Below are 25,116 nucleotides of genomic sequence, written 5' to 3' on the forward strand. Positions count from 1 at the left end.
GGGAAACTGGGAAGGGGGAATATTTGAAATGTAAATAAATGAAATAACCAATAAAAAAGGGGTGGGAGTCTTGAGAGGTTAACTTTTTTGAACTCTAACAGTTTTGTTTAACTTTTATAATAAACTTCATCTTTGATTGAATCTTGATAGTATTAAGGCTATATTTTGGCATCTCTTTGGGGATTAATTTTTGCTGTCAATTTTGACATTTTCTTTAGGAAAGCACACTGCTGGCTGTGTCTGTGATAAGGAACATTTCCAGAGAGAGCTAGTTCATGGCGGCTCTGACCTAATGAATGATTTAATCCCTTGGTGTGTCATAATACGATAGTCTTATTTGGGATGCCAAGTGGGTGGAGTCTCATTAGAGGAAGAAGGTCAGTGGGGCATATACTTGGGGGCCGCATCTTGTCTCTGCCCCCTTTGGCTCCTTTTGCTACATGTTTCTATCACTGTGACAATCTGCCTCACCTCAGACCTAGGAGCAATGGACCAGGTTATGACAGAGGGAGCCCTCTGGAACTGAGAGGCAAAATACGGATTTCCTGTTGTGAAGTTTCTCTCCTACATGGTTTTTGCCAGGGCAATGCAAAAAGTAAGTGATACAATACCAGTCTTTGACTTCTCAGTTTGTTCAAAATGTGTGATGAGAACCTTTCTCGGTTCCCCAACAGCCCAGAATTAATGGCTCACTGCGAGCCGTTGTTTTAGGTTCTTCAGTTCTTTCCAGCTTCTCTTTAGGGAAAAATGGATTAAAATGAAAAGTTGAGCCAAGATGCATCAGAAATGGAAATAGCAACAAAATCCTAATTAATATAAGTAACAGATTAACTAGAATGAAAGGCAAAAAGAGAATACAAGAGGCTATTTGTAGTTTCTGAGTCCAGAAGGAAGATACAGAATAGTCATACCAAAAAAAAAAAAAAAAAAAAAAAAAAAAAAAAAAAAAAAGGCCACTGGGGCAATTTGAAAAATAAAGACTATGAAATTTTCACATGTAAAATCACAAGAAATACGATAAACGGGGCTGGGGCTGTAGTGGTTGGTTGTGTGCTTACATAGCATGCACAAAGCATTGGCTTTCATTTCCAACACTACATCAGCTAGGTGTGGAGGCACAGGTCTATAATCGAAGCATTTTTGGAGGTGGTAGCAGGAGGACATAAGTTAAAGGTCATCCTTGGCTTTACGGTGAGTTTGAGGCCAGCCTGGGCTACATGAGACCCTGCCTACAAAGTCAAAGCCAAGAAGATAGACTACATGCCAATAATCCTCACTGGCTGAAATCAAGGAAGTCTGTCCATGAACTTAGGCAATTTATGGAAAAATGAAAAATACCAAGGAACTAAAGACTTTGGTGGAAATGACAGGTTACAGGCTACAACTATCAAAAATCAGAAGTATGCTGCAGATGACCCAAATCATAAAAGGCTCACCCAGGAACTCATAGCAGCTCAGCTCCCTGCAAAACATCTACACAAGATCAAGCCAGTAAAAAAATAAAAATAAAAAATAAAAATCCAGAGTGGGCAGGGGAGAGACTCATGAGCACAGGCCCCCACCCTCCACCCCCTGCTGAGGAGCTATTGGCAATTAATAGCTACTGGAGAGGGAGAGTCATTTTTCTTTGGGGTTGTGGCCACTCTTCATGCTCCAGTGAATGGCTCTCCACCCATGTACCTACCTTCAGCATTGAAAGGACTCAGTGGATCATAAACAAGTGAGAAGCAAAAAAGAAAAGCAAAAGGGAAATTCCTAGTGTTGGGAGGAAGAAAATGTTAGGGGAGAAGGTGATGCAGAGATCATGTGGATGGATTTGACCAAAATATGGTATAGACTTGTATGAAATTCTCAAAGATTATATATAAAAGAATAGATCTAAAGAAAAGAAAAGAAAGGAAAGAGAGAGAGAGAAACAGAGAGAGAGAGAAGGAGGGAGGGAGGGAGGGAGGGAAGGAGGGAGGGAGGGAGGGAGGGAGGGAGGGAGGGAGGGAGGGAGGGAGGGAGGGAGGAAGGAAGGAAGAGGTTTCAGTAAAACAGTTAACAACTTGCTTATTGTAACAGATATCTGAATATTCATTGATTGTTCATAGATCTCTGAATATAAGTAGCTAAAATAAAAAATCAAATTTCAACAAATATTTTAAGACAATAACCGTAGAGGGACAATGTATAACAACAATACAGTTAACTAGGAAATCAGTAAGCAATAGTTATTTAGAAGCAAAGGAATGTGTTCATTTGTAAAGCACAGAAGAAACTTCAAAACTGCATCCGAATGGAACTGTGTTGGAAAATTAGGATATGTTATGAATTGAACCATAAATAAAGTGTCACTAACAGAAACCTGTCGAGTCCAGATGAGGCACTCCCTGAGGGAAACTGTACCTTAAACACTTCTGGTAGCAAAGTGAGAGCATCTGCAAACGGCTGAGTTAAGCCTTCAACCCAAGGGGACAGAAACAAGTCAAAAGCAGGCCTGGGGCTGGATTGCTTCATGGGCCTGAGGCAGAGGCGCCATTCCCAGCACCGCCTCCTTCGGTAACAACTAGTTATAATAAATGAGGGGACTTAAGAAGGAAGGGGATCTAGTTAAAGATAACGGCAAAGAGTAAGAATACAGTAGAAATAACATTTGCAAGTACTAAGCTAAGACTAATCAAACATACCTCTGCGAGGCTGACAAAGAATGAGAGAGAGAGAGAGAGAGAGAGAGAGAGAGAGAGAGAGAGAGAGAGAGAGAGAGAGGCCTAAATAAACCACGTGAGATTGGAAAAGGTGGACTCCATTCTAGAGGCACCAAGCCAGACCGTCGGAAGTGTATGTGAGGTGCGAGAGTTTCCACAGGACTCTGCTCTGACAGGTGCCCCAAGTGCTAGGCTACCTTGGACATTCAGTTTCCACCGCATAGCTGTGAGCTGGGTAGTCAGCCCTCTCTGGTTACATAGAAGGCACTACACAGTAGAGAGATTAAGCAGTCAAAGAGAAAACAGTTGGAATTGTGAGGTAACGCCTCTGAGACGTGCACTCACAGTGGAAATCCAAGGTCGACACAGGCCACGTTGGCCTCCGCCATGCTCCAGCTGTTTTTACATATGAACATTCTCTCATCTTGGTCCACAAGTTTGACTTGAACAAGTCCCTCTGTTTTTGTTCTTCCATAAATTAAGGAAACATTAAACTTTCCTGAAATAAAAAAACCAAAAGGAGGGACAATATTTCAGTATTTATTTTCTTTCCTTTTCACTTATCTTTCTTAAAATATCTAATTTCAAGTTAACTTTGAATGTCAGGATGATTTTAGCAAATGATATGCTATTATTTTGTGAGAGCTAATTCTCACATCGATCCTTAAAGACTGTTATACTTACTTCAATCCAAGCCACCACTTACTCATTCACGTGGTGAATTGGAATTTGCTTTACTCACTGTGGTGGTTTGAATGTTAATGGCCCCATAGGCAGGTTCTCTCTCTCTCTCTCTCTCTCTCTCTCTCTCTCTCTCTCTCTCTCTCTGTGTGTGTGTGTGTGTGTGTGTGTGTGTGTGTGTGTGTGTGTGTGTGTGTACCAGTAGCAGCCAAAAGAGGGTTTTGAATCTCCTGCACAGAAGTTTTTTGTTTTGTTTTTTGGTTTGGTTTTGTTTTTTGTTTTTCGAGACAGGGTTTCTCTGTGTAGCCCTGGCTGTCCTGGAACTCACTTTGTAGACCAGGCTGGCCTCGAGCTCAGAGATCAGTCTGCCTCTACCTCCCAAGTGCTGGGATTAAAGGTGTGCCACCACCGCCCAGCTCTCCCGCACAGAAGTTACAGGCAATTAATTGTAAGCCACCCAACATTGGTACTTGGGGTCCAAATTCTGGTGCTCTGGAAAAGCAACGAGCTCTCTTAACTGCTGCGCCATGGCTCCAGCCCCCTCATAGCAAGACCTTTTCACTGAATACCGAATGGATGGCTTGGTGACTAAGCCCTTTAACCAAGCAGAACCAAGAGTTAGGAGATCTCCAAGGGCTGGGCAGCAAAGAGTCTGGAGCCACCAGACTCGAGGAAAGGCTGTGTTCCCACGACCTGTGGTTCTCACTTCAATCATTACAGTCTAAAAACAGGCCTTACACGGGGTTGCTTAATTGATTGTAGGTGGCAAAAGTTGGTGAAAGGTTCCTGAAAGCACAACCAAAAGTTAATTAAAAAGCCGGGCGTGGTGGCGCACGCCTTTAAACCCAGCACTCGGGAGGCAGAGGCAGAGGCAGAGGCAGAGGCAGAGGCAGAGGCAGAGGCAGAGGCAGAGGCAGAGGCAGAGGCAGAGGCAGAGGCAGAGGCAGAGGCAGAGGCAGAGGCAGAGGCAGAGGCAGAGGCAGAGGCAGAGGCAGAGGCAGAGGCAGAGGCAGAGGCAGAGGCAGAGGCAGAGGCAGAGGCAGAGGCAGAGGCAGAGGCAGAGGCAGAGGCAGAGGCAGAGGCAGAGGCAGAGGCAGAGGCAGAGGCAGAGGCAGAGGCAGAGGCAGAGGCAGAGGCAGAGGCAGAGGCAGAGGCAGAGGCAGAGGCAGAGGCAGAGGCAGAGGCAGAGGCAGAGGCAGAGGCAGAGGCAGAGGCAGAGGCAGAGGCAGAGGCAGAGGCAGAGGCAGAGGCAGAGGCAGAGGCAGAGGCAGAGGCAGAGGCAGAGGCAGAGGCAGAGGCAGAGGCAGAGGCAGAGGCAGAGGCAGAGGCAGAGGCAGAGGCAGAGGCAGAGGCAGAGGCAGAGGCAGAGGCAGAGGCAGAGGCAGAGGCAGAGGCAGAGGCAGAGGCAGAGGCAGAGGCAGAGGCAGAGGCAGAGGCAGAGGCAGAGGCAGAGGCAGAGGCAGAGGCAGAGGCAGAGGCAGAGGCAGAGGCAGAGGCAGAGGCAGAGGCAGAGGCAGAGGCAGAGGCAGAGGCAGAGGCAGAGGCAGAGGCAGAGGCAGAGGCAGAGGCAGAGGCAGAGGCAGAGGCAGAGGCAGAGGCAGAGGCAGAGGCAGAGGCAGAGGCAGAGGCAGAGGCAGAGGCAGAGGCAGAGGCAGAGGCAGAGGCAGAGGCAGAGGCAGGCAGATTTCTGAGTTCGAGGCCAGCCTGGTCTATAAAGTGAGTTCCAGGACAGCCAGGGCTATACAGAGAAACCCTGTCTCGAAAATCCAAAAAAAAAAAAAAAAAAAAAAAGTTAATTAAAAAATCAAACTTATAGCTGGATGGTGGCCAGCGACCAGGAGGCAGAGGCGAGTGCTTCTTTGTGAGTTACAAGGCAAGCCTAGTCTACAAAGAGCGTTCCAAGACCATGTCTTAAAAAAAGAAAAAAGAAAAAAAAAAAAAGGCTGGTGAGATGGCTCAGTGGATAAAAGCACCCGACTGCTCTTCCGAAGGTCCGGAGTTCACAACCATCCGTAACAAGATCTGACTCCCTCTTCTGGAGTGTCTGAAGATAGCTACAGTGTACTTACATATAATAAATAAATAAATAAATAAATAAATAAATAAATCTTTTTTTTTTTTTTTTTTTTTTTTTTTTTTTTTTTTTTTTTTTGGTTTTTCGAGGCAGGGTTTCTCTGTGTAGCCTTGGCTGTCCTGGAACTCACTTTGTAGACCAGGCTGGCCTCGAACTCAGAAATCCGCCTGCCTCTGCCTCCCGAGTGCTGGGATTAAAGGCGTGCGCCACCACGCCCGGCTAATCTTTTTTTTTTTTTTTTTTTTTTAAATGTAACAAATCTAAGGGTGTTTCTGGCAGTACATGACCATGTTGCTTCACGCGACTTCACTACAGCCGCGATTCTGAACACACAACACTTTTCACTGAGCATGCGTAGTACCATGCAGTGCTAATGAACGCTGCCAGAAGGACTTTGGCTCAGTCCAAGACTAGTGTACCTTTTTTTTTTTCTTCCTTCTGTCCGTACAAAAAGCTTTTTACACATATATAATCATAATGGTTTAATTACAGGAAATGACTTCTAGAATTTTCCTGCCAGTCATTTTTCAGCACAGGAGCCTCAGATTGGTGTGCGTCTTTGGATTGGATTGTATCAGAATGTTTGATTTTTTTTTTTTAAGTGCTGTTTGAGTTTCTGACTTCAGTGGTGTGTTTGAAACAATTAATTAATTAATTTGAAACAATTAAGTGAATTTTGGCTTGAGATCAGGACAGAATTTCCAACAATTTCCGAAATGGCCTAAAGAATTTTAAGTTGTCATTAGAATATTTGACAGCAAAGCATTTTGTGACTGAAAGGATGGCCTATCACTTCTCTCTTGTCCGAATGGCTTGCTTACGCGCATCTTTCCTACCTTCATCTGCGCACGTTCCATTATGTGAAAATTTGATCTCTGGGTGAAGACATTCGAAACTCTTCTGGTGACAGTATGTCGGGTAGCTTCTTCCATTCGTGGCGCACACTGGGGTGCCAGCCCTTGGGCACTGGTAGGGGAGTTTGCAGATACAGGTGCCTTCGATACATCTCTGCCATGGCTGGCAGAAGACCTTGTCACAGGAGCGATGCGTATATTTCTGCAGTAAGCATTTCTGATCAACCAGCTCCTCCTGAGGCAGATCTGATGCTGACGTGGACTGTGAAGAGGGAATGACAAATAAAAGTGTTCTGTGTTCTCGGAATGTGGGGAAATGAAGGAAAAGAACGAAACGCACCTCGACAGCAGCACAGGTGACGGTATGGGCTGTGGTTTTGTGAATCAGACAACCTGACTCCTAGCCCCAGTTTTGGGCAGGTCACCCTCATGGAACGTGAGTGTTCTCATCCGCACAGTGATGCTGATAGCTCCTACTCTTTGCAGTTTCATTCGAAGGATTAGAAGCAATATCACTAATGGTTGCCAGGTTCCAGGAACACAATTAATTGAGCCATAATAAGGAGACTGGGATAAAAGTGTGCCTTCGATGAATCCCAGTGTACAGAGTAACAAATTAGATGCAGTATACAGTCTAATAGGATGAATTTGATGCTTGTCATCTATTCATTCCATTATTAATTAATTCTGTTATTAAATGCAAAACTGTTTAATGAACTACTAGTACTTGCAAAATGATGCTGAGTGTGACAGTCTCTGTCTTATAAGGGCTTGTCTGATGATAACAAAATAGGGACATACAGTATATAACAGATTAGTGTTATCCAAGACAGAGGGTGTGTGGCGTAAATGTTCTGCAAATACAACATGGGAGTGTAGGAGAATCAGGGTGGAGCCTGTCTTCCTAGGTCTCTTAGAAGTAGCAGCACACGAGGAAGGCCAGGACAGTCAGGCATAGCAGCCAGGATGAACAGGCTGGCGCTAGAAGAAGGAGCACTGCACAGTGCATGTTTGTTTTAGCAAGCTGTGCTAACCCTGGAGTGAATAGCACTGAGTGCTGCCGATGGGCAGTCGCTGGCTATGAACCTGGGGAAGCAGAGGCGGTGAGAGCACAGCGTGATGATGGCTTTGAGAAGGGCTAGACAGGGCGAGGCAGGATCTGTGTGGGAGACCGAGCTGGGTTTCATGGGGGAGTGATGGATGATGCTTCCCCGCCTCCAGCACTACCAAAGACCCGTTTGATATTCATGTATCAAATTCCATTCATTGCTGGTCGGTGGTGGCGCCCAGCACTTGGGAGGCACAGGCAGGCGGATCTCTGTGAGTTCAAGGCCAGCCTGGTCTACAGAGTTAGCTCTAGGACAGCCAGGGTTACACAGAGAAACCCTGTCTTGAAAATCAACAACAAAAATTCCTTTGATGGCCAATCTCTCCCTATGAATTTATTCTCCGTGTTTTTGTGTGATGTCTTCTTTTTCATGGATGTGCCATTAAAATAAAATTATTTTCAAAAGTAAAGTGATGAGTGACATCACAAAAGATTAATTTCTGAATGATTAAAATGTTTACGTGTTTAAATTTTTAAGATTCAAAATGTATTTCTTTGTATAGCAGTGTGATTATAAAGAAATAAACTCACGTATCTTAGGAACACAGCCTCAAACACTTTGAGCCATTATTAACGTAACTCTGTGTTGTGTGACATTATACCTGGAAAGACAAAGGTATAAACAAGCATCCACTCATCCCAGACAGGGCACCAAGAACAGACCAAAGAGAACCAAAGAGAACCACCAAACTCCAATGCGGTGAGCCTCTGGGTTTTACTAGGGTGTTACTTACAGAGGTATGGGTGAGATGTTACTTTCAGAAACAGAAATGACTCAAAGAGAGCTATATGACCAGAATCCCAGCCAGCATGTGTGATGGGCCATGGAAGCTGGAACACACTACACAGCCAAAGAACCAAGTGAGTGTTTGTTAAAAAGTCTGTCTGCTGCTGGCTAGCTCTATGATCTTTGGTAAGCTTTTCCCTTCTCATCCTGCTTTGACTAAATAAAAGCAATGTTCTCAGTTACTGAGGATCAAATGGAGGGAAGACGGGAGTGTGCTAATTATTAAATAGGTAGACAGGTGGGCAGGGAGTTTCTGGGTCAGATCAAACTGGCTTTGTGCAGCATCAGAAAAGTGGTTAATACAAGTCTCAAGGCAAAACAGCTTAAACAAACAGATAAATAAGAAAACACAGTGAGGTCCCTACAGAATTCTTAGAATGGTTGAAGCAATTAGCATTGATTCAGGGACAACAGAAACTTTGAAATAATGAAGCTGACTTCCACTCGTTTTCTAAATTGGTTTCTTCTTCTTCTTCTTCTTCTTCTTCTTCTTCTTCTTCTTCTTCTTCTTCTTCTTCTTCTTCTTCTTCTTCTTCTTTTGAGACAGGGTTTCTCTGTGTAGCCCTGGCTGTCCTGGAACTCACTCTGTAGACCAGGCTGGCCTCGAACTCAGAAATCCGCCTGCCTATGCCTCCTGAGTGCTGGGATTAAAGGCGTGCGCCACCACCGCCCAGCTCTAATTTGGTTTCTTTGCCTGTGATAAAACATGATCCAAAACAATTTTGGCTTATAGATTACAGTCTACCACTGAGGGAAGCCAAGTCAGGAACTCAAGGCAAGATCCTAGAGAACTGACTCACAGACCACCATGGCAAACAAACACTTCCTACTGCTTGCTCAGCTACCTTTCTATTAACAGCCCAGGCACACTTGCCCAAGGGATGGCACCTCCCACAATGCACTGGGTCCTTTCTCATCAATCATCAGTCAAGACAGTGCCCCACAGACCAATTTATCAGAGGCAATTCTTCAACCAGGGGTTCCTCTATGTCAAGTTGAAAACCAAGGTTAGCCATAATTGGCCAGAGTATTCCAAATACACAAAATAAATAGCAGGAGGTAGGTGGAGCTCTGGGGGGTACATATTCTCAACTGCAAAATGGCCTATAACACTTGCAGGAGCAAGGGCCAGGTTTAAGAAAGGCAGGAGCATCAAACGATGAAATTAGCAGGTGCTTGGATTCAAACACCATTGTGTGACCCGCCACAGGGAGTAACCAGACCTAAGACAGGAAGCTGTCTTAGTCACAGTTTCTATTCCTGCACAAACATCATGACCAAGAAGCAAGTTGGGGAGGAAAGGGTTTATTCGGCTTACACTTCCATACTGCTGTTCATCACCAAGGAAATCAGGACTGGAACTCAAGCAGGTCAGGAAGCAGGAGCTGATGCAGAGGCCATGGAGGGATGTTCTTTACTGGCTTGCTTCCCCTGGCTTGCTCAGCCTGCTCTCTTATAGAACCAAGACTACCAGCCCAGAGATGGCACCACCCACAAGGGGCCTTTCCCCCTTGATCACTAATTGAGAAAATGCCTTACAGATGGATCTCATGGAGGTATTTCCCCAACTGAAGCTCCTTTCTCTGTGATAACTCCAGCTTGTGTCAAGTTGACACACAAAAGCAGCCAGTACAGAAACCCTGCTCCAGTCTCCAAATTGAGTGGGGCACAGTCTATGGAAGCAATCCAATGCACCATTTGCAGCACACGAACTATTAAAGAAAAAGAAAACGGGATGTCCCTGCCTTCATGGAACTTTTAAACATTTTATTTTAGTTTTAATCATGTGTATATGTCCATGAATAGAGGTGTCTGTGGAGGCCAGAAAAGGGCATCTGATTCCCTGGAGCTGGAGTTACAGGTGGTTGTACACCACCTGATGTGGGTACTGGGTACTGGGAACCGAACTCTAGAAGGGCATTAAGCATTCATAGTTTGTGAGCTATGTATCCAGCCCTGCATAGAATTCTTGAAGAGGATAGATGTCTTAGTTAAGGTTTTATTGCTGTGAAGGGACACCATGATCAAAACAACTGTTATACAGGACAACATTTAGCCGGGTCTGGCTTACAGGTTCAGAGGTTTGGTCCATTATCATCATAGTGAGAAACCTGGTAATGATCGGTCAGACATGGTGCTAGAAAAGGAGATGGGAGTTCTACATCTTGATCCAAAGGCAGCAGAAGGGGACTGGGACTACACTGGACATCGCTTGAGCATATACAAGACCTCAAAGTCTGCTACAATGAAACACTTCTTCCAACAAAGCCACAGCTTCTCCAATAAAGTCTGCTACAATGAAACACTTCTTCCAACAAAGCCACAGCTTCTCCAATAAGGCCACACCTCCTGATAGTGCCACTCCCTATGGGACAAGCCTATTTAAACCCCCACAGTGGAAAATGAGTGGTTCACCAAATGCAGGGTTCATGTTTGTGATCAAGAATGAGTCCTGCAGCCCACGCTGACCCCATTGTTCCTGTCAGAGCTTCGTTCATGGTGCCCTGGTGACTAGGATGAGGAGAGACACACTGTAGGATTTTCTCATTGGCATAAGGCCAACTACTCAAGTTTGAATATAAGCTTCCCAAACTTTCTGGAAAGACAACAATTCAGAAGAAACCTCAAAAATATTATTTTCTTACTTCTTAGACTGTCAAATGAGAAACGCATACTGAAAGAATCATTTCCTGCGTATGCTGAATGTACTGTTCAATTGTTGGGATGAGACTTACTAGAATCTATGTCAGAGTGAGCTTGCAGGATGGACATCTAACCATCACTAGAACAGACTTGTATCCTCTAAGCTGAAACAAACTCAAGAAACCTTTTAAGAGATGAGGCTGGACATCTGAGCAGATGGGAGTCTGGGATGGGGAGAAAGGAAGCCTACATAAACATTTACATTTGTCTCACACCAAGAATTCCAAATTTGAGGCCATAGCCACTGAAATAACATACTAAGACACATATTAAATGTCTACTGGCTACCTTCTTGTATATACCTTCAGCTATCCTCTCTGGTCCCACTTAATATCTAATTTTACTAATACAAAAGCCAAGACTTGAGACATTAGCCAGATTATGGAAGATGCTGACCTAGTGGTGTCAAGCTATAACTCATCATCCAGACTAGAGAATCCAGTTGACCTGTAGTTCTGGATCTCAAAGATGCTTTCCCCCACCCTGTCCATACAATCATAATATCCTAATGTGAAAAAATAAATCACACATACTAAAGAACTTGGATGTAATTGTATTCAGACAGCCGAATGAGAGGATGAGTTTACTCCAGCCATTCTATTCTAACAGGCCTGCCACCACAGGATGTTCACAGTTGGGAGTGGTCCTATGGAACAAGAACTTATAAAGATGAGTATCTAGTGGTATCATGTCAAACATCAATGGTAACAGAAGCCGCTTGATATAGAAGATGGGATTTATAGTCCTGATGAAGACCCTCCATCTGGGTAAGGAGAGCACAACATACGTTCATTCTCAGGAAATCATTGTTGTTGTTGGTGGTGGTGTTCATGGTGCTGGTGGTCCTGGGCATCAAATCCAGGATCCAGCTCATGCTAAACATTTGCTCTAACACCAAACCTACACACCACACCCCATGGATCAATTTGGAAAGGAAGAGACTGTTAAACACTTCAGAGGGAGAAATTGAACATGCTAGCAAGCTTCAGATTCATCGGAAGCTGTTCTGGAATCGGTGGTTATTGTCTGTTAACAGCGGATATCAAGTTATCTGCCTATTCAAGGGTACAATCGAACAAATCAGAAAGCAAAGTCAATAGCCAGGCCTGGGAGGACCTAGGCTCCTCCCCAAAGGACCCCGATCGCCAGTTCTTGGGATTTTACAAATATTAGCTAAGGGTGCTCTGACAAAGCGTGGGAAGATTTCTCAGTGGGTAAACTGCTCTCTGTGCAAGCAAGAGTGCCTACCTGATTTTGAAATCTGAGTCCTGGCATTAAAGCCAGATACGGCAAGAGACCCTGTCTCAAAAGGAGAGTGACTAAAGACCATACATGACGCTTGCCTTCAGTCCTCCCAATATGTTTAAATGGGTGAGTACACACGTATAGACGGCACACAGCACACACAAGAATGTTCCAACCAGTGGGGGTTTGATTGGAGTTCTCCCTACTCCCAGACTCAAAGGAGGTTGGCTCTCTTAAATAACACAGAAGTTGAAGTCCTCATCTATGAACCTGCTATGAACCAGAGCACACAATATGATGCTCCCATGGTAAAGAATAATATTATAGGACTGTTCAAAAGGTGACTAGGGGATACATAGGCATGTGCCAAAAACAACCCAAGGGGCTCCCCTCATAACAAAAGGAGCTTGGTACAGAGGCATCAGAGCTGGAGAATATTGGCAAATTTTCGGCAGACTGACTTTACTACTGGAGGTTTTTTATATACTTGGTAGTATTTGTGGATGCTGTGGTTGGGTAAAACTTTATTCTGTGAATCTGAAAGGGTTTCTGGAACTGTTAAAACCTTACTGAAGTTCAGGCTATGTCAAAGTGGCAGTGGAGGAACCTTTATGGCAAAAATCAAGTCGAGGTGTATTGTGGCTCAGGCTTTCATCAGGAGTTACATACTTCTTGGTGACCTCAACCCACTGGCCAGGTAAAAGAAAGGAGTCATATTCTCCATTTGGATCTAAAGGCCCATGTGTTGAAGCCTTGGTTCCTAGCTTATAGTGTGACAGGAACCTTTTAAATGGGGCCTAGTAAGAGGAAGTGATGTCACAGGAAGCAAGTTAATACTTTCAGAGGAGATGTCAGAAGTGCTGTCGATTCCTGTTGTTTCATTGTCTGGTCTTCATGAAGTGAACGGGTCTCCTCTCCCACACAGTCCTGCCGCGATGCACGGTGTAATCACAGGCCCAAAACAGCAGTTCCTGGCAATAAGGGACTAAGATACCCAACACTTTGATCCAAAATAAAACTTTTCTCCTTATAAGTTGATTAACTTTGACATTGTTTTTCATAATGAAGAAGAGATACTCTTAAAAACACTTTGGTTTGTCTGGAAGCCACTTTGACTTGGGCCCAGACCTTGACAGTTGTCTTGCTTGCAGAGGGGGCCCACACAGATAGTCCAACTGAGCCCTTATGAAATGGGAGAACTGGAGGGGACTTGAAAGTGACAGACACTGTTGGGCATGCACAGTCACCGAGAACCAGTCTCACTGCCATACAGTAAAGCTGCTTCTAGCAGCTGATGTTTCCTCCAGATGGTCTCCTGGACAACGTCTGCCCTACAGCCAGGGTTCCTTATGACATTTAGGAAAAGCAAGCATCTCGATCAGCTCCATTATCCCCGGGCTAGACTTTATGAAGTGCTCCCAATGGCAAGTTCTTTGGTGGGACTGAAGGATGTCAAGCCACTGAGCCAAGACATATGAGTTAAATTTATCTTGCAAAAGATATGACTCTTCCACATCCCATCCATAGGAACATTACAGGAAAAGGAAACCATGCTTTGGAAAACATTAGGGCTGAAGTCACCCAAACTTTGATTGGTTTCAAACTCGAGGTATTGATTTCTCTAAATGAGGACGTGAATTCCTGACTGATCTCAGGTCACGGCTCAGAATAGTCTACCAAAGCTAAGTACTTGATGAATGAATCATGACCCGTTGGCTGATCGACTGGATGTGACCCTATTGCTTAGTCAATGGGGATGGTCTTCTAATACTAACTCACTATCTGAGTAGTACCAAGTGGACTCCTTGTTCCAAATGGTTCTGAGTAGTTTCGCCCCTCTAACTCAAGTCTACACCCTGGTCTGGTAGCTCAAAGTCAGTCCTTGCCCCGAATCTCTAAGCAATGAGAGATGAGAAAGGGCAAGGGCGGCGGGAGGCCTCACCCCTAGGAGAATCTAGGAGACAACTACAAACCCCAGGCCGCTCCAGATTTAAGCCCCGCCTACTTTTAGTTATTGGCTGTAGTTCAGCCTCTGACGTGTGAGTTACCATGGTAGCTGTGGGAGGTGGTCGATTATGTATGCACAGACCAAGAGTTTCCTAACCTCCAATCACCTGCTGTGATCCTCAGCTTTGACTAGACCACAGCCTTTCTCAGAATTAGCAAAGACTAATTCTCCTGTCTCCAGTTGGCTGAAGTGTGAACATGCTCTCCTGCAATCTGCTGTTTCTGTGACCAGCATATCGCACAACAAAGGTGCATATGGGTCACTCTAACGGAGCAGATTTATCTACCCGGGGGACAAGTCGTACTTAAAACACCTGCTTCCCTGTCTGCCCGAATGGGCTGCAACGGATCATTCTCACCAAATATCAACTCAAACCCGGAATCCTGGCCCAGTGTTAATCTCACTTGTTCCATAGCAGCTTCCTGACCTCTCAGCTTTGGGTGATCTCGCACTGAAGCTATTTGCCATCTAGTATTTTTACCATTTTTGCAAGTATCTGTATAGAAAGATTTTACACACACACCTTTTTTTTTTTACACTAGTATTTAAATGATAAATATTTAGGGGAAAACTATACTACAGATTTTGATCTTTCTTGGACGAGTGATATGTGACAGCCTCCTGTTGAAAGCAGGGACACAACTCCCTGTCAACCACATGGTCATCAGGTGAGCCATGTCATCTTGCCGAGACACCCCAGACAATGTGTTTTGATGCCCTGACACGGATACAAAATGCCCAGTACTCAGAACAATATTCAGCAAACTCCACATTATATAATTATAATTCATAACTTCCTTAAAAATGGGCCTTTATTGAGCGATTTTACTGAGTTATTTGAGCATGATTAAATGGGAGTAGGCTACACTGTGACGGTCAGTTACACTACTCCATTTCCCACTTAACAATACTTTCGGTGTATACTGGGTTCAGCAGACTGTTAGACCACTGCAATTAAATAAGATCTTTATGATCCTAGAATATCTCCCTTGTTTTGCATTTTCAAATGTAATTTACATCTTGCTTGTTATTTTCCCTCTGACCTATTTAATCATCTTTCTACAATTTCCTTAAAAGGAATACGGGAGGAAGAACCCATCTTATCGTTTCCCTATAACTGTAGGTCACATGCAGAAAAGCATGACGACGTACTGTTTTAATAGAAAAGGAAATTATAGCAAGGAATCAACCAAGTTCTTGTTCAACTCAATGTGGATGCACACGTACAAGCATATCAAAAAAGTATTTCCGTAAGCTCCTTTTACCAGGATATTAATACAAACGATCTGCTACTGTATATTTGCATTCTTAACAACTGACCTGAGGTAATATGTACGTCTATAAAGTGTCTTTTGAGAAATTTCCTATATTTTTATAGTCTTTAAAATGTCTCATGAAAAGACTTCCCATAAAAATCGCATCACTCACCCTGGAAGAACTCAAGTGGAGAGCCAAGAGAAACAGAATGAGATGAGCGAGCTTCATGCCGGAGGAGTGCGGGGCCAAGTCTCCACGGGAGACCCTTGTCCATTCCAGCTACGCTCCTGACATTTAATGTTTAACCCCTGAAAAAATATTTAAAAAGGAAAAGCCTCCTAAAGAGCTTTGTACTTTTGAACTGTTAGAGGATTTGGCTAATAGCCAGAGTTTTATCGGAACTGAAACAAAAGAAAACCCAGCCTTCCCAGTAAATTCCTGAGGCAGGCCACCAATAGAAAGTGTTCACACCAGCGGAGGCAGATTGCTCCATCTTGGCCCAGACAATGCCCCAGTTCGAATCTGTTTTCCAAGGAACACAGAAAATATCATGGAAGGGATCCCCCCTGCCCCCACTTTTGTGTCATTTGGTAAATAAAATTACACTCGTTGGCTTAAGATTGAGGGCAGCTGAAATACTGCCGGTCTGCGTCTTCTAGGGGCAAAACTCCTGTCAGGCATCAGTGCCCATGGAAAAAAAGAGAGAAAACAGGGAGAGCAGGCAGAGAAATGGGATCTCTATGTGGATTCAACAAAGCCTGCCTGTGGGGCGCTCTGGAGAACTGTGATTGGTCAGGTCCTTGCCTCAGAGAAGACTGGGCTGCCCTTTGGTAGACTAGGTCTCTGTAGCTGACACAAACACGGAGGAGTGCTTGTTGTCTGGTGTTTTCTGGCATTCCTCACAGGCCGCTGGCAAGATCTTCCATACAGGATGTGTCTGGAAGACTCACCAGTGTCTTTGGTTCACAGTTTGAACTACAAAAGTAGTTCTTCCAAAATTCCCCCAGGTCTCTTCTTCCTGAGAGAAAACTCCCAAGAGGGAGTTATTAGGGGAAACCTCCCTAACTCAGACATTGCCGGTCATGGTGAGGCCACAGTTGATGTTTGGCTACGGTCTCTTCTTCATTAAATCCCTAACGCGGTCTCTTCTTCATTAAATCCCTAACGCCTTCCCTCTGAGCTTGACCTCTGTGGCTCCAGTGGCTTATCTGATGGTATAACCCACAGTGTCTTCCAGGCATGAGCCGAAGTCCTGCCTTCCATTCTCAGCTCAAAGTTGCTGTTTCTATTTCTTGACTGTCAACACAGGCACTTAAGCAGTCACGTGATCACACACATACTCCCTTCAACCCCCCACTGTGATTACAGGAGCTCCAGGTTCCCCCTGAGTTATCAGAGCCCTTGGCTTTCTTCCTGGTGTCTAGACACAGAGACCAGTATGCACCAGGAAACGGCTTCAGTTTTCCTTTGTTAATGGGATGTTGTTGATACTATTTGTAGTGGCTATTCTTGGTTGTCAACTTGACTATATTTGGAATGAACTACAATCCAGAATTAGAAGGCTCACCAGTGACCCTTATCTGGAGGCTTGGAGATCCTTATCTGGATCTTGGTATGGAGATCTTGAGCCATAGTGGCTATGGATTCCAGAAGATTAAATCTCCGAGTTTAAGGAGATTTAATCTGGGCTACACCTTTCATCTGGGATTAAAGGTGTGGTGGAACACACCTTTAATCTGGGCTACACCTTCTGCTGGAGACAATATAAGGACATTGGAAGAAGGGAGTCTAGCTCTTGCTCCTTCGCCTGCTTGCCGTGTGAGACTGAGTAACTGCTAGATCCTTGAACTTCCATTCACAGCTGCGACTGAACCATTGTTGGGAATTGGGCTGCCGACTGTAAGTCATCAATAAATTCTTTTACTATATAGAGACTATCCATAAGTTCTGTGACTCTAGAGAACCCTGACTAATACAGAATTTGGTACCAGGAGTGGTTCTAGAGTAACAGAAGTACAAGGATGAATCTTTTAAAATACTGGAATTGGCTTGTTGAGCCACCAGCACTTTCAACTACTGAAACCTCTCCAGATTCTCTCCCTCCTGGGAGCTCAGAGAATTTTGAAGACCCATGGTTGAAACTATATTTCAAACTTAAAGAAGCTAATGCCTTTGATTTTCTTAATGAATTAGGTGATTCAGTGCACAAAGCTTTCTACAAGATGGGGAAAAAATCAGAAAATGATTTTACTGGCTGGCTGCTCTTAGTTTCTGGGGAAAAAATGATGAATGAAAGGAAGGAGTTGTGTGATAAAATCGAAAGGCTCCAGACACAAGTAAACGATCTAAAAGTTGCTAAGTGTGTCCTTGAAGAGAATCTTCTCTCTTGCAGCAATAGAGCTCAAGTTGCAGAAAATCAAACTGAAACCCTCATTATAAGGTTGGCTGAACTACAGCGAAAATTTAAGTCTCAGCCTCAGAATGTGTCGACAGTTAAAGTAAGGGCACTAATTGGCAAAGAATGGGATCCTATAACTTGGGACGGGGATGTGTGGGAAGACCATGTTGAAGCTGAGAATTTTGAATCTTCAGATTCTCAAGGGTTTGCCCCACCTGAGGAAGTAGTACCCTCAGCCCCACCCCTTGAAATAATGCCTTCCCCACATGAGGAAATTAATTTTGCAGAGTCTGATAAACCAGCAATGACTTTCACTACTGATGTTTCTCAAGGCCCACCAATAGTTTCTTCTAGACCTGTAACCAGACTCAAAGCAAAACAGGCTCCTAGAGGGGAGGTAGAAAGTGTAGTCCATGAGGAAATTCGCTACACTACTAAGGAGCTTAATGAGTTTGCTAATTCATTCAAACAGCAACCTGGTGAATATGTGTGGGAATGGATTTTAAGGGTGTGGGATAAGGGTGGAAGGAACATAAAACTAGAGCAGGCTGAGTTTATTGACATGGGCCCTCTGAGTAGAGATTCTAGGTTTAATACGGAAGCTCGAATGGTTAAAAAAGGTGTCAAAAGTTTGTTTGAATGGTTGGCTGAGGTGTTTATCAAAAGATGGCCTACTGGAAATGACTTGGAGATGCCTGATATTCCATGGCTTAGTGTTGATGAAGGGATTTTAAGACTTAGGGAAATTGCATTGCTAGAGTGGATATATTGTGTAAAGCCTAATTGTCCACAATGGGAAGGTCCAGAAGATATGCCCTTCACCAGCTCTATAAGACGCAAATTGGTGAGAGGGGCACCAGCACATTTGAAGGGTTTTGTTCTTTCCCTTTTCCTTGTGCCAGATCTTAGCATTGGAGATGCTTCTGCTCAATTAGATGAATTAAATTCACTGGGTTTAGTTGGATTCCGAGGTAACAAGGGCCAGGTGGCAGCATTGAATCGCCGGAGACAAGGTGATCCTAGTTATTATAATGGACAGCGTAGGCAAAAGAATGTTTATAATGACAGACCCAGTAACGGTCAGCACAGGAAAGGTGAAATTTATAATGGCATGACTCGCTTGGACCTTTGGTACTGGCTAGTCAATCATGGTGTTTCCAGGAATGAAATACATAAGAAGCCTACTGCATATTTGTTTGATTTGTATAAGCAAAAAAATTCTCAAACAAATGAAAGAAAGGCTACATTAGATCGTGGTAAACAGCAATCTCGGCCAGTGAATCAATTTCCAGACTTGAGCCAGTTTGCAGATCCGGAACCCCTTGAATGAAGGGGTGGCCAGGTTCCCCTGAGGAAGGATCCTGATAAGACACCCAAAGGTTTTGCTGTTACCCTTTCTCCAGTTCTTCCCCAGAGGGACCTACGGCCTTTTACAAGGGTAACTGTACACTGGGGAAAAGGAAATAATCAGACTTTTCGGGGTCTGCTGGATACTGGTTCTGAGTTGACACTGATCCCAGGAGATCCCAAGAAACATTGTGGCCCTCCAGTTAAAGTAGGGGCCTATGGAGGGCAGGTGATTAATGGAGTTTTGACTGATGTCCGACTCACAGTAGGTCCAGTAGGTCCCCGGACACATCCTGTGGTGATTTCCCCAGTTCCAGAATGTATAATTGGGATAGATATACTCAGAAACTGGCAGAATTCTCATATTGGTTCCCTCAACTGTAGAGTGAGGGCTATTATGGTTGGAAAGGCAAAATGGAAGCCTTTAGAGTTGCCTCTGCCAAAGAAAATAGTGAATCAAAAACAGTATCGTATTCCTGGAGGCATTGCAGAAATTACTGCCACTATCAAGGACTTGAAAGATGCAGGGGTGGTGGTTCCCACCACATCTCCATTTAACTCTCCTATCTGGCCAGTGCAGAAAACAGATGGATCATGGAGAATGACAGTTGATTATCGAAAACTAAATCAGGTAGTAACTCCAATTGCAGCTGCTGTACCAGATGTAGTTTCGTTACTTGAGCAAATTAACACATCTCCTGGCACCTGGTATGCGGCTATTGATCTGGCAAATGCCTTCTTCTCAGTACCTGTCCATAAGGACCACCAGAAGCAATTTGCTTTCAGTTGGCAAGGCCAACAGTATACCTTCACAGTTTTGCCTCAAGGATATATTAACTCTCCTGCCCTGTGTCATAATTTAGTTAGAAGGGATCTTGATCGTTTGGATATTCCACAAAATATCACATTGGTGCACTATATTGATGACATTATGCTGATTGGACCAAGTGAGCGGGAAGTAGCAACCACTTTGAACTCATTGGTAACACATATGCGTATCAGAGGATGGGAAATAAATCCAACCAAAATTCAAGGACCATCTACCTCAGTGAAATTCTTAGGAGTCCAGTGGTGTGGGGCATGCAGAGATATTCCTTCTAAGGTGAAAGATAAGTTATTGCACCTGGCCCCTCCTACAACCAAGAAAGAAGCACAACGTTTAGTGGGTCTATTTGGATTCTGGAGACAACACATCCCTCACTTGGGTGTGTTACTTAGGCCTATTTACCAAGTGACTCGGAAAGCTGCTAGCTTTGTGTGGGGCTTGGAACAGGAGAAGGCCCTTCAACAGGTCCAGGCTGCTGTGCAGGCTGCTCTACCACTTGGACCATATGACCCAGCAGACCCGATGGTACTTGAGGTGTCTGTGGCTGATAGAGATGCTGTTTGGAGCCTCTGGCAGGCCCCTATAGGTGAATCACAGAAAAGACCTTTGGGATTTTGGAGCAAAGCTCTACCATCATCTGCAGACAACTATTCTCCCTTTGAAAAACAGCTCTTGGCCTGCTATTGGGCCTTAGTGGAAACTGAACGTTTGACAATAGGACACCAAGTTACTATGCGACCTGAATTACCCATTATGAGCTGGGTACTATCAGACCCTGCAAGTCATAAAGTGGGACGCGCACAGCAGCAGTCTATTATCAAATGGAAGTGGTATATACGTGATCGGGCCAGAGCAGGTCCTGAAGGCACAAGCAAGTTACATGAAGAAGTTGCTCAAATGCCTATGGTTTCTACTCCTGTTACAATGCCATCTGCTGCCAAGCATGTGCCTATAGCCTCATGGGGTGTTCCCTATGATCAACTGACCGAAGAGGAAAAGACTAGGGCCTGGTTTACTGATGGCTCTGCACGTTATGCAGGCACCACCCAGAAGTGGACAGCTGCAGCATTACAACCCCTTTCTGGGACAACTCTGAAAGACACAGGTGAAGGGAAATCTTCACAGTGGGCAGAACTTCGGGCAGTACACATGGTATTACAGTTTGTTTGCAAGAAGAAATGGCCAGATGTACGATTATTCACTGACTCATGGGCTGTAGCCAATGGATTGGCTGGATGGTCAGGGACTTGGAAAGATCACAATTGGAAAATTGGTGAAAAAGACATCTGGGGAAGAAGTATGTGGATAGATCTCTCCAAATGGGCAAAGGATGTGAAGATATTTGTGTCCCATGTAAATGCTCACCAAAAGGTGACTTCAGCCGAGGAGGAGTTCAATAATCAAGTGGATAAGATGACCCGTTCTGTGGACAGTCAGCCTCTCTCCCCAGCCATCCCTGTCATTGCTCAATGGGCACATGAACAAAGCGGCCATGGTGGTCGAGATGGAGGTTATGCTTGGGCTCAGCAACACGGGCTTCCACTCACCAAGGCTGACCTGGCTACAGCTGCTGCTGATTGCCAGATCTGCCAACAGCAGAAACCAACACTGAGCCCCAGATATGGCACCATTCCTCGAGGTGACCAGCCAGCAACCTGGTGGCAGGTTGACTACATTGGACCACTTCCTTCGTGGAAAGGACAGCGTTTTGTTCTTACTGGAGTAGATACTTATTCTGGTTATGGATTTGCCTTTCCTGCACGTAAGGCCTCTGCTAAAACCACCATTCATGGGCTGACAGAATGCCTTATCTATCGTCATGGTATTCCACACAGTATTGCTTCTGACCAAGGAACTCATTTCACAGCCAGAGAAGTACGACAGTGGGCCCACGATCATGGAATTTACTGGTCTTACCACGTTCCTCATCATCCTGAAGCAGCTGGCCTGATAGAAAGATGGAATGGCCTTTTGAAGACACAGTTACAGCGCCAATTAGGTGGTAACAGCTTGGAAGGCTGGGGTAGAGTTCTTCAGAAGGCAGTATATGCTTTGAATCAGCGCTCCATATATGGTACAGTTTCACCCATAGCCAGGATCCATGGGTCCAGGAATCAAGGGGTGGAAAAGGGAATAGTTCCACTTACTATCACTCCTAGTGACCCTCTAGGAAAATTTTTGCTTCCTGTCCCCATAACTCTAGGTTCTGCTGGCCTAGAAGTTTTGGCTCCAGAGAGGGGAGTGCTCCTACCAGGAGCTACAACAAACATTCCATTGAACTGGAAGCTCAGACTTCCCCCTGGTCATTTTGGGCTTCTAATGCCCTTAAACCAACAGGCTAAAAAAGGAATAACCGTGTTAGGAGGAGTGATAGATCCAGATTACCATGGGGAAATTGGATTACCTCTTCACAATGGAGGTAAGCAAGATTATGTCTGGAGTGTAGGAGATCCCTTAGGTCGTCTCCTAGTACTACCATGTCCTGTGATTAAAGTCAATGGGAAACTACAACAGCCTAATCCAAGCAGGATGACAAAGGACGCAGACCCATCAGGAATGAAGGTATGGGTCAATCCTCCAGGAAAAGAGCCAAGACCTGCTGAGGTGCTGGCCGAAGGTGAAGGAAATACAGAATGGGTAGTAGAGGAAGGTAGTTATAAATACCAATTAAGGCCACGTAACCAGTTGCAGAAACGAGGATTATAAAGTAATATGAATGCCCCATTGTAAATTTACAAATGCGTTTGCGATTGTACGAGGGATAGTTATATCATGTTAGGCGTATTCACAACCTTGTTATTGTTTCATGTAAACATGGGATATTATTTGTGTCAAGTTGACAAGGGGTGGATTGTAGTGGCTATTCTTGGTTGTCAACTTGACTATATTTGGAATGAACTACAATCCAGAATTAGAAGGCTCACCAGTGACCCTTATCTGGAGGCTTGGAGATCCTTATCTGGATCTTGGTATGGAGATCTTGAGCCATAGTGGCTATGGATTCCAGAAGATTAAATCTCCGAGTTTAAGGAGATTTAATCTGGGCTACACCTTTCATCTGGGATTAAAGGTGTGGTGGAACACACCTTTAATCTGGGCTACACCTTCTGCTGGAGACAATATAAGGACATTGGAAGAAGGGAGTCTAGCTCTTGCTCCTTCGCCTGCTTGCCGTGTGAGACTGAGTAACTGCTAGATCCTTGAACTTCCATTCACAGCTGCGACTGAACCATTGTTGGGAATTGGGCTGCCGACTGTAAGTCATCAATAAATTCTTTTACTATATAGAGACTATCCATAAGTTCTGTGACTCTAGAGAACCCTGACTAATACACTATTATTTTGAGGCAGAGTGCCAGTCTCATAATGTAGCCAGGGCTGGCCTGGCCCTTCCTGTGCAGACCAGGATGTCCTCAAACTACAGGGATCCTCTTTGCTCTGTCTCCTGAATACTAAAATTAGAGATGTGTGCCACACCACTCCCGGCTCAAGTGCATTCTTAGTGTACCCCTGGTGAAAATGTGGTACCTTTGGGGACCAAGACCTCTATCAAACTCCACAGAGTATAGTTGTAAGAGCAGGGAGCCTAGAACTCTGAGCTGATCACTGGGAGCAATGGTCAATGTAGTCATTCCTGCCTGTATCCCTTGATTGTTCCCAGACCTGTGTGTCATTTCTATGAGAGACACGACGCTAAATATGAGGCTGTGGTTAAATGTACACATGAATCCCTAGAGGATAGCAGTAGTCCTCTCGGAGGGCCGTTAACTCTCACGTTGGCTCAGCATTCAGCAAACCCTCCAATGCTGTACTATCTTCTGGGGGCCATGGTATGCAATACGGGGTATAATGCATGGGCACAGGCTAACTTCTGCACCTCCTTTGCTGAGAGTACCCTTGGCAGGTGGGTTGTTACGTAGGCTTTCTTGTTGGAAGATACGAATACTCTGAGATCCTTTGAAGCCAAAGGATTATTAGGCCTGGTATTAACTAGGCCTGCAGGCCCAAAAGACTCACCGGTATCTCACATACATCTGCAGGGGTGGAATTTTGTGACGTTTGGAATTCTGGGGACTTTTCAGAGGATAAATAAACGTCAGGCCCCTGAGAGGTGGTGGGTTGTTATTGGGCTATTGGTTGGTGAGTTGCTTGTTGGCTGCTGTTGGTCATAGTTTATTAAGCACGCATGCACAAAGAATAAACAACAAGAAGAAATTAGATATCCTGATGGTGAAAATCAAACTTGCCCCAAAGAACTCGGTGCCCCTAATCAGCAGGAAGTAGTCTAACGATGATAACATCACCCCCTTTCAGACCCCTGACTTTATTCAGAGATCTTTCCTATCCTATCTTCTTCTCTCACCTACTGTTAGGGAGTTGAAAGGGTGGAAGAAAAGGGGAGGAGATTGGTGGAAGAAAGAAGAACCCACAAAGTAGCCAAAGTCAACAACAAACCATCAAGTAAGAAAATACCCCAAAGGCTTGCAAAAGGCAAATTTGTTAGTAGCATTTTCTCATTTGAGTTTTTCTTCTCTTAGAGGACTCTGGCTTGTGTCATGCTGACAAAAAAACCAACACAAGAACTGAGGGGACAGTGAATGCACACTGCCCCAGGGAGTGCACACTGTCCCCAGGGAGTGCACACTGTCCCAGGGAGTGCACACTGCCCCAGGGAGTGCACACTGCCCCAGGGAGTGCAAAATGTTTATGATTTTCCTTTCTTCTGAAGATAATTCTAGTTAACATTTATTACAATGCTTTAAATTATTGCTAAACTAGAATCAAGGTTCTCATTTGTTAAAAAAAAATCACTGAACAAGTTTTAAGCCTTTGGTAGTAAGTAGAATTTTTTTTTAAAAATTGATTTATTTTCTGGGCGGTGGTGGCTTATGCCTTTAATCTTAGCATTTAGGAGGTTGAGGCAGGCCCATTTCTGAGTTTGAGGCCAGGTTGGTCTACAGAGTGAGTTCCAGGACAGCTTGGGCTATGCAGAGCAACCCTGTATCAGAAAAACAACAACAACAGAAGATTTATTTTTATTTACTTATGTGTAAGTCTGTGCCATGTGTGGTTAGGTGCCCATGGAGTTCAGAAAAGGGCACTGTTTCCCCTGGAGCAAGAGTTATTGATGACCGTGAACC

General features: G+C 44.5%; 1 protein-coding gene across 2 annotated transcripts in view; it reads right to left on the minus strand.

The window, feature by feature from the left end:
• Positions 1-15,782, minus strand: part of Cfi (complement factor I) — a 45,592-nt gene extending 29,810 nt beyond the window's left edge. For both annotated transcript variants that reach the window (XM_085835528.1, XM_085835527.1), the window contains exons 1-3: positions 15,576-15,782; positions 6,279-6,558; positions 3,033-3,186 (exon numbers count right to left, since the gene is read on the minus strand). In XM_085835528.1, coding sequence (XP_085691654.1) covers positions 3,033-3,186; positions 6,279-6,558; positions 15,576-15,632 — 491 coding nt within the window. In that variant the 5' untranslated portion in view covers positions 15,633-15,782. The remainder of the gene's footprint in view (positions 1-3,032; positions 3,187-6,278; positions 6,559-15,575) is intronic.
• Positions 15,783-25,116: the final 9,334 nt, after the last annotated feature.

This window comes from Mus caroli, unplaced genomic scaffold (assembly GCF_978045245.1).
Source record: "Mus caroli unplaced genomic scaffold, Mus_caroli_1 scaffold_3, whole genome shotgun sequence".
NCBI classification, from domain to species: Eukaryota; Metazoa; Chordata; class Mammalia; order Rodentia; family Muridae; genus Mus; species Mus caroli.